Below are 17,424 nucleotides of genomic sequence, written 5' to 3' on the forward strand. Positions count from 1 at the left end.
TATTCTACTTCATCAAACTAAGATGCTATTATTTTCTGTACCTGTAAGAGATGAAACCTCCTCCAATTACAACAGTAAGATGTCATCAACTGTAAGAAGTGTCATGATTTCAGAGACGTTAATTAGTTCAGCAGTGTGAGTCCCAGAATGGATGCGCTGCAACGGTTACAGGTGTATCAGCTATAAGTGAACTATTTTCAATTAAACCTTCTTTTCTACTATTTATGCTAATTTGTATCACTGACTCCTGGATGCCCACTTCTCTTTTCAGCCGTCAATATATCCTGATGACTGTTATTAGCAAGTCAGTTTCTTCCTCAGGGCTAAATGACTAACAGACACAACATGAAAAAATCTGAGGCCTCCACATCGGAATACAGTGGGGTGGGAGCCAGCCTGAGTGGCCAGCAGTCTTGATCTCCCTGATGAAACATTCACTGGGAATCCTGTTACATACGAGATGCTGAACTCTGAACCACTGATCAAGATGATGGGGTAAAACCCAAAATTGTTGAGGGGTTCTAATCTATACTAAAGCACATACAATGGACCAACCAGGCAGATAAGGAAGAGCCAATAGGAAAGGGGCATTCTTTCCTTAAAATTCAAATTCAACTAATTCTATACACATAAAATGCAGCTGTGCAGCCTACCATCTCCAGAACTGGGGGAATGAGGTAGGTGAAGTGAGCGTTTGAGACCAGCCTGAGCTACATGATGGGATCATGCCTCAAATAAACACGAGAAAACCTGAAAAACAAAACAAAATTCCTTTCTCTCTCTCCCTCCCCTTTCCACCAGGTCACTCTGCCCTCAAAGAGCACTCACTGATCTGCTGTTTATTTCTAAAAATTAATTTGTGTCTTCTAGACTAGGACAGAAAGTACCCTGTACTGCAGTGAACAAAATTCAAACACATAGGTTTAAATTGCAACTAGACACACATAACTGAAACTGGTAAGGGGAGACTACTATATTCTCCATCCATAAAGCCTTTTACTCATTACAGGAAGTCCATACATGTTGTGCATATCTTTTTTAAATTTCTATTCACGTGTTTGTATGTTTGCCACATGTGTGGCAGAAGAGCGTGTTATATCCTCTGGAGCTGTAGTTATAGATGGCTGTGAGCTGTTGAGCATGGTGCTGGGAACTGAACTCAGGTTCTCTAACCGCTGGGCCATTTCTCCAGCCCCATGTGTCACTTCCTATTACCCCCAGCAGTGTAGAAAGTTCTAGTCCTTCCATTCTCACCAGCACTTGGTATGGTTGGTATTTTGAATTTTGGCTATTCTAATGTGTAGGAAGTTGCATTTCATTGTGACTCTAATTTGCATTCCTCTAACAATGAGCATCTTCCCGTGAGCGTATTTCCTGACAGTGTCTTCTTTGGTAAAGTGATGATGTCTTTTTTTATTCGCTTGATGTTTATTATCAAACTTCAAGAACTTTAAAAATATTCTAATTATGAGATCATCAATACAAAGGAACAGACTATTAATACATTGAATAACATGGATCAATTCTGAACAATTCTGCTGTGGAAGGCCAGGTATGTATGACTCCTTGAAAGAAATACTAGAAGGTGTTCACTAACTCTCATGACATTTTGCATTCTTCTCTCTCCTTTCTTTTCTTATTTTGTAGGTAAAACTTCCTAGACAGTATACTGTTTTCAAAGACCTTTCCATCTCTCCTGGGAAGGTCCATTTCAGAGGCTAGACACTGGCTTTTCTCCATTCTTCTGTGGCCTGAGGAGTGGGCATGATGGGATAAGGGGCTCCTGGCAGACTTCATGGAGTAACAGGCAGTCTTTATGGGGGTTGTAGTCTGTTTTTTTTCCTTGTTTGGTCAAATAATTTTCTTTTTTATCGAAGTAGTTTTCTCTGTGGTTATCACGCAGCTGAGCACACCAGTGCCCACTCCTGATGCCATCCCGAAGTTATGAGGCAGCAACACTAAACACTGCAGCCCAAGAGTGGGCAATCCCTAGGATTTCTTTAATGTTCTAGGGCATTCTCTAGATAAAATCTGTCCGGCAAGGCTGACAATCTCATTAAAACTGCTTTTTCCACCCTGCTTAACATCTATTTCCTGTTCTCACTGTGAGTAGTTTGAGGGTTTTGGTGATGGGGCAGAGGTAGAAGGTGCCACCTCAATCTGGGACTGCTTGTCCTAAATGGTCAGCTCCACTCTGATACTTAGGGTTTTCCAGTTGCTGGCCTTTTGGTGATGTTGTCAACTCTGGGGTGGGGCAGGTAGGTGTGGCAGCACCTGGAGCCCGAGCAGAGCAGGCACTGCTTTCCACTGGTGCCTCCACCTCCCGCTCTAACATCCGTGGGTGGACTTGGATGGCACAGCAGAGGCAGCTGATGGAAGATCCCCCTGTCAGTGTAACACATGAAGAGCTGTACCCTGGCCTTCTTTGTGCTGAAATCTGAACAGTCACTGTGCTGTTAGTGCTTAAAGGTTCATGCAGGCCCTGCGCTATGCTTCTGTACCTAGTTAGGGCACAATATGCTCCGTTTCTAAAGGAGTATTTCCTGAGCTTTGGACCCCTCAGTTCAGCACAGAGCCCTGAAAATGATGGGTTTTGCTAAGGTCACAAATTGCCCTGTAAGAAGTTAAGAACATTTACTTTCAAGGATTCATTCAACCTCTGCCATTCCCTGCTGAGTATCAGGAAGAAGTTTTATAGTCTGCCAATCGACTGTCCTGCCCAGGACAACTTCTCAGGGATGTCGGTGGGTCAGATGCCACCGAGTCACATAAGAACGGATAATTTATAGTTTCCTCAATCACTAGTTTTCTGTATGTATGGCTGTTGGTATAGCCCTGCTTGATTTTTACTAATTCTCACCCACCTTGTTGAGGAAGGAATGCTCTTTCTTTCACCTCATCTTCTGTACCTGGAAGGCCGTGCACAGTGAGTGTGCCCTCAGCTGCTCCGCCGAGCCTAGTCTAGCATGGAATGCGGATCCACACACAAACAATGGTGAGGGTAGAGCATATCCCATGTGTCACAACGGTTAAATAACTGAAGAAGAGCCTAACTATTTCCTCCCTGCTTTCCTCACTGCTGGGGAGTGAGCCCAGGCTTCCCGTTTTCCAGGCAGAATGCGACCACAGAGTCACACGACACTTCTTTCATTACACCATCCTGCCCAGTACATGAAGCCACTCACCTAACTAAGCAGGCTGGCGAGATGTCTCCACGGGTAAGAGCACTGGATGCTCTTCCAGAGGACCTGAGTTTGGTTCCCAGCACCCATGTGAGGGCTCACAAATGTCTGTTAACTCTAGTTCCTGGCGATTTGACACCGTCTTCTAGCCTCTATGGATAACGGGCATGTGGTATATAGATATACACAAAGGCAAACACTCACACACATAAAATACATCTAAATCTTGAAAAAGAAAAGGAAAAAAAGAAATATCTATCTGGACACTCCTCATCCTTCAACGCTCAGGTCCAAGTCCACCTGCTTGTATAAACCGGGGTTCTGTTCTGCGTTAGTCACCATGATGGTGCACGGTCCCTTGTGCTGCATCTCCATTCTCCACCTGACAATGATCAGTATGCCTCTAGGGAGCCCTAGTCAGGGCTGCTAAAGAGCTACACTTGAATTGTTTCATTTTTTTTTTTTAAAGCCAAATTCGAAGCAAGATTTAATTAAATTTGACCAGTGGATGAGCTCTGGTCAGGTACATCTCTGCTTCCCCAGAAAACTGGGCCCAAAAAATTGAATTGTTTCCTTTAAACAGAAGAGTCCCATCAATGAACCTGCTTATGTAGCTGGGCAGCAGCATACATCTGGTATGAATTCAGATCTCCTAGACTCCGAAGCCCGTTGGGCAGGGATGGACATGGATAGGAATTTAGATCTCATGGACTCTGATGCCTACCTTTGGCCACTATATTAATTTTTAGCCTAGTTATAAACTTCTGGTTTTACACCAATTTATTACTAGACATGACTATTGGGCACTATTATATAGGGATTCCAACTACAGGACAGAGCTGACCAAGCTCACTGTAAAATACCATACAGACTAACAATGAGCATGAAAACAGTGTAGAAATAAAGTGTACAGGGCTGAGATGGCTCAACCATTAAAGGCTAAGCTCATAACCAAAAATACATGTAAAACATACATAGATCATAATACTAATAAGATAGCTAACTCTTAGGTGGTATATTGCTTATTTCCTATATATAGACACTTTACATTATATAGAATCATTTAATCCTTACACTACCAGATAGGCAGTTTTTATTATCATTATCCATCTCACAGATGAAGAAACTGAGCCCTAGATGGATTAAGTGACTTCTCAAAGTTAGGTAATTATTGAGTCTGTTCTACATGTCTAGATAGTGTCTTTTGTGGTAAGTTATGCTAGAGGAAACTAATGGAAGTATTTATTGATTAACTGTATTAAAGATCTGAGGCTGCAACAGGGTATGGACTCAGATAGTAAACACAGCGATTACATAAGGAAGATTGTGTAATGAAGAAGAACTCCTACCATCTGTACCTCTTCTGATCTTGGAAATGATCCATCATTCCCATGACTTATGTAACAGGTCATGTTGCAACACCCAGGTCTTACCTGAGTCTCCTGAGAATGCCTTAGCTCCGTGTTCTCTTAACTAAAGGTCGTGACCCTCTGGGGAGTCATGAAATCAATTCAGCTAGTCTGAGTGACATTTAGAAACAGAAACAGCGGAGGGGGGGATCCCCAGAAAACATGGGTGCACAGCTCAGAGGGTAAAACTAACCATTAGACTCCGTCTTCACACACTGATCCATGCAAGAAACTGCACTTTTCTAGAAATCTTTTTAAAAATCAAACATGTCAAAACAAATACACATTCCTAAAGAAGACAAGGAGTAAACCAGGAGATTTTGGATAGAACTGTGGACTTGGAGAAAAAAGAACAAACTTATAAATCTTCTGAGAAGCCTAAACCAAGCTGAGTGTGGTGTGCTAACCACTCTAATACGGCATGCAGGAGGCTGAAGCAGAAGGACAGCACTCGAAGCCACTCTGTGCTGCACAGTGAGACTTTGTCTCAAAAGGCCAACATAATAATAAATGTTGAAAGCCACATTTATTGATTGTGCGTGTGTGTGCACGCTGTGCACAAGTTTGTGTGTGTCTGTGTGATGGGGTGGTATAAAGAAGTCGGAGGACAGCCTGCAGAAGTCAGTTCTCTCCTTCCACTATGTGGGGCTCAGTAATCAAACTCAGGTTCTCAGGTTTGGTGGGACGTGTCTTAACCTGCTGAGCCATCTCACCAGCCCAAAAATAAATTTTAAAAATAAGGGGGAGGGGCGCTGGAGAGATGGCTCAGCCGTTAGGAGCACTGGCAGCACTTCCAGATGTCCTGAGTTAAATTCCCAACAACCACATTTGACGGAACTGAATACCCTCTTCTGGCATGCAGGTGCCCACGTCCTAAGTCTCTGCTTTGTTCAAAGCGGCCTGCTTTTACAGCCATCTACCCACTCATTCGCCTTGGTTTTTTGAGATAAGGTTTGGCTTTATAGCCCAGGCTGGCCTTTAACTCAAAGCAATCCACCTGCCTCTGCTTCCCAGGTGCTAGGATTATGGATGTGCACCATCATGCCCGTGTTTTCACCTTTTAAACATTGAAATTTCATGTTAAAATGTCTCCTGAATGAGGCGTCTAGTACTCCTAGAGCTTTTCAGACAGAAAGCCCTGGACCACGTCTCCATGTCTCTAGCTGAGAGACTCAGTAACTCTCCAGGCCCTCAAAGCTGTGAGCCCTCCAGGACCAAAGGCTGCTGGATTACCAAGAGTCCATGATAAGGCTGGACGTACAAGCCGGCAAGCAAGGATCCCGGGCTCCGCAGGCAGCGGTGGAAGATGGAGAAGAGAGCACACAGCCGAAAGAAAGGTTAGCGACTCATGAGAAGCCATGTGCTCGCTGGCCAGGAGTTCCTCCGGAGCTCTCTTTGCTTGGGAGAGCACCCATGATCTCTCATAGGCGACAAGAGCAGACACTGGGGACGGCCAGTCAAGGTGCTCTAATCTGCCTTTGTGAATTGTCAAGAAGTATAATACAAACCACATATACAATTTCAAGCTTTCTGTTTAACTTTTTTTTCTTTTTAAATCATGTGCATGGCTCACACCTGTAATCTTGTTACTTAGAAGACAGAGGCAGGAAGATGCTTGTGAGTTTGAGGCTAATCTGAGCTACTAGCAAGTTCTAGGACAGCCTGAGCTATAATTTGACATCCTGTCCCAGAACTCACTATGTAGACCAGGCTGGCCTCAAACTCACAGAGACCTGGTTGCCTGTTTGTTAAGTTCTAGGATGAAAGGCATGTGCCACTACACCCACCCCTAACATGTATTATTTTTGTTCTTCATAAATCCCACACTTTACTGAATAAACATTGATTTTGCTTCAGACTAACTGGTCCTGAGATGGTTTTCTGCACTGTGCGTGAAGCCACGAGCGCCCTCGGCAGGGAGCTCTGAAGAGAACTCAGCTGTACAGCAGGCCGTGCAGAGAGCTAAGTCTCCCTTGGCAGCCTCCTCGGCTACATCTTCAGGCCTGTCACACACATCACCTCCTTCCCCGCAGTGGGATCTGGATCCAAGGCATTCTAGTCGTTTCCCGGCTCTTGGCTGTGATCCAGCATGGTATTTGGACATTCGAAGCCGAATGTCTTCTCAAGGCTTATCTCGAATGTCTACATAATCTTCTCTCTGAAATAAACTATGACTTTACCTATTTTTATCAGTGACCTAAGTTCAAAACTTCTAAATCAAATTCTTCCATTCCCTTTATTCTGCCAATTCCTCGTTCTTCTTCCTTCGTGGGCCTCACTGTCAAGGACACGATCAACAATGCAGGACCCTAGTGTCTGCCTGAACATCAGCTCTGAGTCCAGCCCCACAGGCAGCCTGCTCCAATCCACCTCTGTCCTATACCATCCCAACCTCGTTGGAGAAAAGACTCTGGAGGTCAGAGTCATTGATCTCCTGGAAGAGCCTTTAAAAAGAAAAAAACAAAAGCAGACAATTTTCTTTAGCATCTCCTGAAAATGCCTTCTACACCCTCATCTGTGTTTTATGTTTCTGCCCAGCAGGACGCCCTTACTCCAGCTATGTGATCTATATCAACAAATACTTTCAGTGGGGAGAGGGTGGAAATGGTCTCATTCCATAGCTCTAGCTGGTTCTTGCTATAAAGACACTTGCCTCAGAGATCCGCCTGCCTCTGTCTCCTGGGAATAAAGACCCGTACCACCACACTCAGCTCTCAACAAATACTTTTGTGTTACATACTGTTCCAAGCACTGAAGGCAAAATAAATAATCCGAATTTCAGGTTTTCCCAATTTGAGAAATCTTCCTAGCTGGATGTAGTGGCTCATCTTGCAATCCCAACACTTGGGAGGCGGGAGCAAGAAAGTCAAGGGGTCAAGGTCACATCCGCCTCTGCTACAGGGCAAGCCCAAGGCCTGCTCGAGATACATGAAACTGTCTCAAAAACAGAAAAGAAGTTCCTTTCCTATGTTCAAACTTTCTCATTACTAAGTTGTTTCTTTTTGTAAATCTAGTTAATTTATTTATTTTACATCTAGTCCACAGTTCCCCCCTTTCCCTTCATCCCCCCAAGTTATTGCTTATATGACAGTCTATAAAACTCAGCCCTTAGAATTTGAAGCACTGTGTTGCACTTGTTAGCCTGTTTATAAACGCCCATCTTCCCCAATAGCATGGTCTTCTTCAAAGCACGAAGCAGGGTCATGCTAAGGAGCAAAGGATACTTGACACATACATACAAAGAGGGCCGTGGGGCACCAGGAGCTCCAGCCCGGGCTGAGGCCTCTAATACAAGCTACTCAGGAGACTGGGGCAGAAGGATGGGAAGTTAAAGCAACAGGGCCACAGGGAAAAGGGTCCCAAAAAGTCCCCAAAAGGCCTGTTCCCTTGGCCCCATCAATAGACTGGCCAGCCAGGGTCGGGGCCTGCAAGGATGCCAAGGCTAATGGATGTACCAGGGAACTGCCACTGTCCATTTGCAAACAAGTTCAGAATCAGCAACATGTTACACTGGTTTCTGGACTTCCACAACCTAGATTAGGTCATCAACTTAAAAAAAAAATCCTTTCTTGCTGGGTGTGGTGGTGCATGCCTCTAGTCCTAGCTCTCAGAAGGCAGAGGCGGATGGTCTCTTAAATTCAAGGTCAGCCTGGTCTACCTAGAGTTCCAGGGCTACAAAGAGAGACTCTGCCTCAAAAACCAAATAATACAATTCTTCTTTGGGAACAATGAGAAAAATATATTTAAAAAGCATATACAATATCAAATGTAAAAGTAAAACTTGGGCCAGCGAAGATGGTTCAGTGGGCAGAGGCGCTTGCCGCTAAGCCTGATCAGAGTTGGATTTCCAGAACCTACATGGTGGGTGAGGAGAAAAGAGTTCCCAAAGCTGTCCTCTGGCCTCCATGCGTACCCTATGGCATGTGTGCCCCAAAGAAATAAGTAAATAATAAATAAATAAATAAGTGCAGGGTGGGAGAACTCACCACATGTTGTGCTCGAAAACTTTGGCTGGATCAGTTAAAATCCGTGACCCCAGAGGGGCCACTGGGTGGACACCACTCTGGCATCTGTGTGGTACCTTCCCTCGCCTCAGACGACAAATACAATTTCTCCAAATCACATTCATACTAAACAGGACCTGCAAAGTCACAAACAGGTAAATTAATCAGTCAACAAGGATGAATTAAAACAGTTTGCCAAGACCAGCAAGGACACAACAGAAAACGAAAACTACAGATGAATTCTTTGGGGAACACAGATGCAAAAATTGTCAACAAAATAGTTGCTAACCAAATTTAGGGAAACAATAAGAAGATTATACATTATGACCAAGTGGGCATCATCCCAAAAGGCAAGGTTGGTTCAACATAATAATTCAATAAACATAATATAGCATATAAATAAACTTAAGGACAGAAACCACATAATTCTTTCAATTGACGCTGAAAAGGCATTTGATAAATTTCAACATGCATTCATGAGAAAAATTCTGGAGATTTCAGGAATAGATGCAACGAGTCCCACAGTAATAAAGGCTACCCACAACAAACCCATAGCCAGCGTTACAGTAAATGGAGACAAGCTGAGAGCATTTCCTTAAAATCAGGACCAGGACAAGGATGTCCACTCTCCCTTCTCTGATTTGATGGAATACTCCAAGTGTGAACTGTAGCAATTCAACATGAGGGAGGCATAAAACAGATAAAAATAGGAAAAGAAAAAGTCAAACTATCCCTATTAGCAGACAACATGGTTCTTTACTTAAAAAATCCTATTTGGTCCCCTAGAAAACTCCTAGACCTAATGAACACCTACAATAAAATTGCAGAATACAAAAATCAGCATTTTAAAAAGACAGATTCCACATATACCAAAAATATACTCTCAGAGAAAGAAATTAGGAAAACATACCATTCAAAATTCCTTTCAGATTAAGTATTTAGAAATATATCTAACTAAAAAAAGAAAAAGGTCTGTTACAGACCTACTTCTGAAAAAGGAACTCATAGAGATACCAGATGCTGGAAAAACCTTCCATGCTCCTGGATCAGCAATTAATACATGTATACTTTTAAGAATGGTCTATAAGCCAGGCAGTGGTGGCGCACGCTTTTAATCCCAGCACTCGGGAGGCAGAGGCAGGTGAGTTGGAGGCAACCTTGGTCTACAAGAGCTAGTTCCAGGACAGGCTCCAAAGGTACACAAAGAAACCTTGTCTTGAAAAACCAAAAAAAAGAAAAGAAAAAAGAAAAAAATGAAAAAATGGTCAATAATACTGTTGCAAGTATATTTTCCCATACAACATGTGTGTGTCAATTTTAGCTCAAGAGAAGAATCATTAGTTGAAGGTGATATTGGCAATTAAGTTGACAATTTAAATTGTAAAGACTATGCCATCGTAAGTATATTCCAGTAAACACGTCACTCTCAAGCCTTTATGGGAAAGTGTTCAAAAAACAGTCTTGCTGAACGCCGCGCTGCTGCTTGGCGGTTCAGGCGCTCCTCCTCACAGCACTCAGCCTACTGCTGTAGCCAGTCCATAGAAACGGTGCTAAGTGACATGTATACAACAGGCACCAAGGCAGCAGGCATAAAACCGGGAGGTAGTGAACACCCTTTCTATTCTGCTGAAAATGAACTTCAGAATGTCAAAAACATCTCACTATACTTTCACAACAATTTTCAAGGCTTTTCCTATGGGGATTTCATCAAGCAGTAAAGGCTGGCCAGCTCCTTCAGCGAGCAGCAGCCAGTATTTGCCCCAGCTCTTGGTTTGTTTCCCTTCTCCTGCCTTTACCATCATGTGTCTTTGTTCTTTCTACAGTCAGCACTCCACACAACACCAATAAAACTGTACCTACAAAACTATCTTTAGACCTTTCTGCATTAAATATATTCATAAAATGTCCTCTAATGCCGGAGAGCAGAAACTGATCACACCCACAAAGACGGGTAATTCATGCTCAAAAGTGCGAAATGATACAAACAGTGGCTCCCACCCAGGAAAGCCTAAATGTGATTCCAGCGATCATGTGACACTAGCTGCTGCTCAGTAAAGGGAAGGAAGGCAAAGCTTCTCTCACTGTAAATGACCACACACAAAAAGACACAACCAGACCGGCTATGAGCAAAATGCCAGGAGTGTGAGCCTTGCAGGCTGCTGGCTGGCAGTCAGAGCTCAGCACGGCCAGGGCCTGAGCATGTGGCAGCTTCCTTGTTTAGGCAGCTGCTTCTTTAATTAACCACACAGACATCTATTTCTTTCATTTCCTTATCATATTTAATAGCCACATCTGGTGCTGCACTGCTGTTTATCTTCTTAATTAAATAAATAACTAATATAGCTAACAGAAACATAAACATCTTCTAAATTCATAATTTTAATGTATTTAAACTTCTCAAGCGAAACCGCCAGCTTCTAGAAGTAGAGCCCTGCTATTTGTGGATTGTTTGATTGACTGCATAAAAACGGTACTTATTTGACATAGAGGAATAAAAAGACCTCATAGATACTGAAAAACTAAATGACCATTATAGACAATTTTTATTTATTTATTTATGGGATAAATAATGTTGAAAACAACTTACCTATAATAACTTTCTAAAACATCACAAGTTAAAAAAAAACCTTAAGCAGGACTAAACTTATTAAATGAGTCTATAATTTAAATAAAAACAGGACCATGATGACTAACACATATTGTGTGTGTGTGTGTGTGTGTGTGTGTGTGTGTGCATGTGTGTCCATATACATGCACATATAGGTAAAAAATAAATCAGAAAATGCAAGTTCTGGCAAAGACATGAGGAAACTGGAACCCTTACACACTCTGATAGGATGTAAAATGATGCAGCTGCTATGGAAACAGTACAGTGAACTTCCCAAAAATTAGACCCAGAGCCAGAGATTCCATTTTTGGGTATACATCCAGAAGGAAGGAAAGCAGGGAGAGACGGGAAAAGATGTCTGTACGCTCAGATTCACAGTGGCACTGTAGACAGTAAAGTAACCTGAAGTGCTCTCTGAAGGAGGAACAGGGAACACCCAACACTGTACTGTGACAGGTTACGATACAGCTGGATCTTAAAGACACTGGAGCTAGAAACAGGGCCGTTGCAAAAGCGAGTGTGCCTTACTGTGCTTATTAGAGGAGGCCCCTAGAGCAGTCAGATCCAGTGACAGAGCAGAGTGGGGCTTGCAGAGGGAACGGGAAGTGCAAATGCTAGCAGGCACAGGTCAGCAAATGGAAATTGGAGTGAAGTCAGCGAGAGCAGATTCAGGTGTATGTGGGCGGAGCATCCTAGAGCGCTAAGGTCCAACACAGATTTCCAAAAGCTTGTGTTCTTCCCATGTATGAGGATGCCATGATGAAATTCAATACTTTATATGCTAGCCTCAAATTTAATTTTAAAAAGTACATGTTCACACATACGTACATACACTCACACAAAGGGTAACTGAGATTTCACTACACACATGCAGTGATGTGAAAATGTCTTACCGCACACCTTAAAGATACATAATTGTAAAATGAAGCTCATCAAATACGGTGGCACATGCCTGTAATTCCAGCACTCAGGAGGCTGATGTAAGAGTAGCAAAGGTTTAAGGCCAACCTGGTGAAACTATGTCTCAAAAAGCAAAGCCAAACAAAACCCACATACATGAATCAAAAACAGAACAAGCTGGACCGAGAAACTGGGTGCAGCTTCCACTGGGGAAGATGAGAAGTCCTAGGGATGGGTGCTGGTAGGGATGGGTGCTGGTAGGGATGGGTACTAGTAATGCCTGTACAACATGAATGCCCAATGCCTGCAAACCACACCCTTAAGACGGATCAAAATGGTAAATCTTCTTTTAGGTGTATTTTCCCACAATAAAAAACAAACAGCTTTCCTACAAAGAGAGCTGCAGGCCCACACATCCTCACTAGTGAACAGCAAACATTTAAGAAAAACGAAAACAAAAACCAATACCAACAGGACAAAACCCTACAGCAGATGAGAAGGCTTCTCAGCTTCTCTTTTGAGGCCAGCATCACTGGGAGAATTAAAATGAGTTTGTATGAAAAAAAAAAAAAAGGTTTGAATATGGCCACATCATTATGGTACAATTTTCCCACAGATAGTGCTTCCCATTAGATTTTCAGGTTATAAAAATTTGCTAGGGATAAAATTTGAGGCTATCAAGGAGGGAAAGCCTAGGGTTTTCTGAGCATTTCTTATTATACTTTAATTGCTGAGGCTGATACAGTCATGAGCTGCATAGCAATATGCTGGTTAAAGATAAATTGCATATAGTAGTTTCCCTAAGATTACAGTGGGAAAAAGGTTATAATGGAAAAAAAAAAAACCTTCCCACCACCTAGTATTTTACCACACCTTTCCTATGTGCAGACAGACAAAGACTGTTACGTTACAGTAGCCATGGCAGCAGTACCGGAACATTGTTCATAGGTTTATTATCTAGCAGGATGGCTACAGCACACAGCTTAGGTAGAAAGGGAGACTATAACATCTATACTGATGTAGGATATTCTATTGTGCGCATAACAAATCGTCTACTGATAGGTTTCTCAGAAGGAATCCCCATCACTGATGAACCATATTTAGTTTAATATGCACACCCATTCAGAGCAGGGGAATAAAGAAAGCAGCAAGACCTCCACACGGCCTCCTTAGCTGCTGTGAGCTTTGTTTACTTTTGCAGCTGGAAATGTGGCTGTAACCCTTCACTTAGCGCAAACAAATGTGCCACACGTCACAAAGTGGCCTTTCTTTTCCTCCCTCTATTCCATTTTCAGCTTAGCACCTGGCAGTGATCCTTCTACGTGAATCCTGTAAGGGCCAAGGTGAACTGTGAATAGGAAACCAGCATTAGAGCCCTTTAGAGGTCAAAGTCAAGACTTCATAGCCAGCTGGCTGAAGCAGTCTTTAAGGGACAGAAACCCAGGAGGGAGAGAATGCTCACACCAGCACTCGATGGATAGTGTCATCACCAACAGCAAAGTCACAGAAGTATACTGTGATTAGCCAACTGGCTTCCTGCCAGCTCTCGGTGTAGGCAGCTGTGGCGGTCTGAACGAGAATGGTCCCCACGGGTTCATATATATAAATGCTTGGTCACTAGAGAATGTCACTATTTGAAAGGATTAGGAGGTGTGGCCTTATTGGAGGAAGTGTGTCACTGGGGGTGGGCTCAGAGGATTCAAAGCCCATGCCAAGCCCAGAGTCTCTCTCTTCTTGCTGCCTATAGATCTGGATATAGAACTAACTCCCAGACACTTCTTCAGCACCACGTCTGCCTACCTGCTGCCATGCTCCCTGCCATGATGATATGGACTAACCTCTGAAACTGTAAGCGAGCCACCCCAATTAAAGGCTTTCCTTTATAAGAGTTGCATTAGTCATGGTGTCACTTCACAGTAATAGAACACTAGACAGTAAGTATCTGCCTACCTTAGAATTTAAGGTGGGGAGGGAACCAATGCATGAAATGGCTTGGGCCTAGTAAAGAGTGTGACAAGCTGAGGACAAGATGGTCTTGGTACCCATTGGCCTGTGGCCCACCACTGGGCCAACCACCACCATCACCACATTAGAGAAGCAGCAGCCCTGACCAGAAAGGATAGCTCACGGGAAACAGCTTGCTCCAGTTCACAGCTCTTGCCCAATGCCTGGCCCTTTAAAATGTCCTTTTCAGTAATCTTTACAACGGCAGACTCAAACCAACTACAGCACAGTCTACTGGGGTTGGTAAAATGAACTTCATACACATAAAATGCTTCTCATGCCGTGTGTGTGTGAGCGAGTGAGTGTGTGTGTGAGCGAGTGAGTGTGTGTGTGAGCGAGTGAGTGTGTGTGTGAGCGAGTGAGTGTGTGTGTTTTACTGGGGATTAAGTCCAAGGTGTTAAACAAGGACTTTACCATTGAGCTATAGTCCTGACCACAAAAAAAAAGCACTTCTGGAATAACTGTAAATTTTATGCTTGTAAAACAATAGTTTTATTTACTTTACCTTTTTTTTTTTACTAAAAAAGTAAGGTTTTAATTATAGAAAATAATCCATTATAGATTTTGTCAATTGACAAAAGGAATTAAAGCACCAATTCCAATTCATTCTTCATACAAGACTCAATTAAAAAAAAGTTAAGTGTGTCATATGTTCAAGGCACTGCTCCTTGATGTTCACGATTGTTAGTTAAGACCTCAGGATCGAAATCTATAAATGCTCAAATCTTTCATACAAAACAGAGGTGTTCTTGGGAAAGCAACATATACCCTCCCTTTAAACTTTAGTTCAGTCTACTTTTTTCTTTTGTGTGTATATGTGCATGTATATCCGTGTACATGTGTGTGCCTGTGTGTGTGCACCTGTGTCCAAGCACACTCATACAAAAGATAGACAGGAACATTGGTTGTCATCATCATTCTCTTAAGACGGCTTCTGATCAAACCCAAAGCTTACTCTTAGATTTGCCTGCTGGGCAGTGGACTTCTGGGATCCCCCGTCTCTACTTCTCAACACTGGAGCTACAGGCACATATGGCCATGTCTGGTTTTTATGTGGGTGTCTGAGGGTTCAAACTCAGTCCTTAAGTTTGCACTAAAGTGTTCATACTCACTTAGCCATCTCCCTCCCCCACCTGTTTTTCTGAGGCAAGGTCTCTGTCTTGCTAGTGACAAGACAGGGACCTTCCTGTCCCCACCTCTGTGCATTGGGATTAGAAGAACAAGCCATCCTGCCCAGGATTTTGTTTTGTTTTGTTGACATGGATGCTTAGGACTGAACTCAGGTCCTCATGCTTCTATGAGAAGCACTTTAGTTACAGAGCCATCTTCCCGCTGACTTTATCTTTGTTGTACTGAGGACACCGGCTACAAAGTGGAAAGCCAGGGTCTAAGCCCTTCCTCCATCTGCACATTCCCCAGATGGCTGGTAACACTGAATCCAATGTAAATGTTGCAGATACAGTTACTATACTATACAACGGAGGGAATAATGGTAAGTAAGTTGTTTGTATATGTTCAGTGCAGCGACAGTCTCCACCCCTGCCCCATATTTATTTGTTTTGCTTTTTGGCGTGGTGTTAGAGATTGAACCAAGGGCCTCCCACATTCTAGGCAAGTGCTCTACTGCTGAATTATAGCCCCTTCCCCGATCCCCACCACCCTTTAAAAAATTCTTTCTGAGAGGGCCCACTAAGTTACTCAGGTTAGACTTAACGTCAGTCTGTAGTCCAGGCAATCCTTGAACTCTAAATCCTCCATGAGCCCCTGGACAACCAGGCCAGTTCCAAATATATTTTAAGATTTATTTGTTGGTTACGTATACAGTGTTCTGCCTGCATGTTATAAGAGGGAACCGGCTCTCATTGTAAATGTTTGTGAGCCACCATGTGGTTGCTGGGAATTGAACTCAGGCCCTATGGAAGAACAGCCAGTGCTCTTAACCTCTGAGTCATCTCTTCAGTCCATTCCCAAATATTTTAAATCACAATTAGCTGTAACCTCCATTTCCATCAAAAGGTATTATTTTAGGGAGAAATCAATAAAGGACAAAGGAAATGCATGCCCTGACCTGGAGTAACAAATTAAATGCAGTCATGTATCACCCAGCTAGGAATTGATGAAATTTGATTTCAATGCAAGCTCTCTAAGTATAGAGGCCATGTTCCCCTTCTCCCCCTCCCCATGTTCTGTCCTTTTTTTATTGGGACAGCCTTGATGTCTCTATCTGTCTGTCTGTCTGTCTGTCTGTCCGTCCGTTCATCCATCCATTCACCTATCCATTCATTCATCTATCTACTCATTTGCCTACTACTTTTGAATACCATAAATATCAAAGATATCCTAGTACTGATTCTTGGGTTTTCACCCAGTTACTAATTTTTTGCAAATGACCTAAGAAGGATCAGAGTTCCTCCTCTCCCTCCTCCTCTCTCATCTCTGTAGCTTCTCCTGGGTCTTCATCAAGCGGCCAAAAAGGAATACAGCTGGGAGTCCCCAACCTACATGAGGAGAGTACTTTCTTCCCCCTGTGCTCAGCCCTCAAGATACCTGCATCCCTGAAAGAAAGTACCGTTTACCATAGGTTCTTCCACTGAGCAAGCAGCACAACTAGGGAGTGGAGGAAGATGTCCTAACTTCCCTGCTTTTTAAGCTTAATCCTAACTTAGGGAGACTTCAGTGCTAGAGGAACTCCAAGGAAACAGAGCAAGAAATCCCGTTTGTGGGAAACGCTTAAGAATTACCCCTGGGGCACTGTGCTGCTTCCAGGCAAAACCTATTTGTAAGACTCCCCAAGAATGATTCCCAGTTGTCTCAGCTCCCTGAAACCCAAGGGAGAGAATCATGCTAATCATATGCTCAATATCTGCCCACCACTTGAAAGTTAACTCCCCTTCAGAGTTTCCAGGATTTTGAGCCTCTTTTAAGTAAACAAATTACCTCTGTAACTGTTTAGCTTTCTTCTCAGCTGGGAAGCTGGTAGAGAGGTTTCCTTCAGAGATGCAAACTTCATCTAGACAGAGCCGCACCAAACATCACCTGAGAGGCTAGCATTAATGAGAGGGAATTAAAGTGCTATTGCTGCACTATTTTGGAGAGTAAAAGCCGGCAGGTAAGAAACACTTAAGTATCGACTGCACTACTGCGAAAACTGAAGCTTCAATTAACCCGGGCAATCTCAGAGAACTCCGAGGGTGACCATTTGCAAGGCAAACAGCTCTGCAACTCGCACATCTTGTTTTAATCTTTCTTTGCATGATTATAATTTCGGGGTATAAATAAGGTTATTAGCAAGAACAGAACAACAACAATAATTACAG

At 43.1% G+C, this 17,424-nt stretch overlaps 1 protein-coding gene across 2 annotated transcripts in view; it reads right to left on the minus strand.

Annotated features, from left to right (window-relative positions):
• Window positions 1-17,424, minus strand: part of Mettl8 (methyltransferase 8, tRNA N3-cytidine) — an 82,916-nt gene that overhangs the window by 43,063 nt on the left and 22,429 nt on the right. For both annotated transcript variants that reach the window (XM_085680971.2, XM_048425756.3), the window contains one exon: window positions 8,578-8,732. In XM_085680971.2, the coding sequence (XP_085537097.2) occupies window positions 8,578-8,720 (143 nt within the window). In that variant the 5' untranslated portion in view covers window positions 8,721-8,732. The remainder of the gene's footprint in view (window positions 1-8,577; window positions 8,733-17,424) is intronic.

This window comes from Myodes glareolus, chromosome 21 (assembly GCF_982192425.1).
Source record: "Myodes glareolus chromosome 21, mMyoGla1.1, whole genome shotgun sequence".
NCBI classification, from domain to species: Eukaryota; Metazoa; Chordata; class Mammalia; order Rodentia; family Cricetidae; genus Myodes; species Myodes glareolus.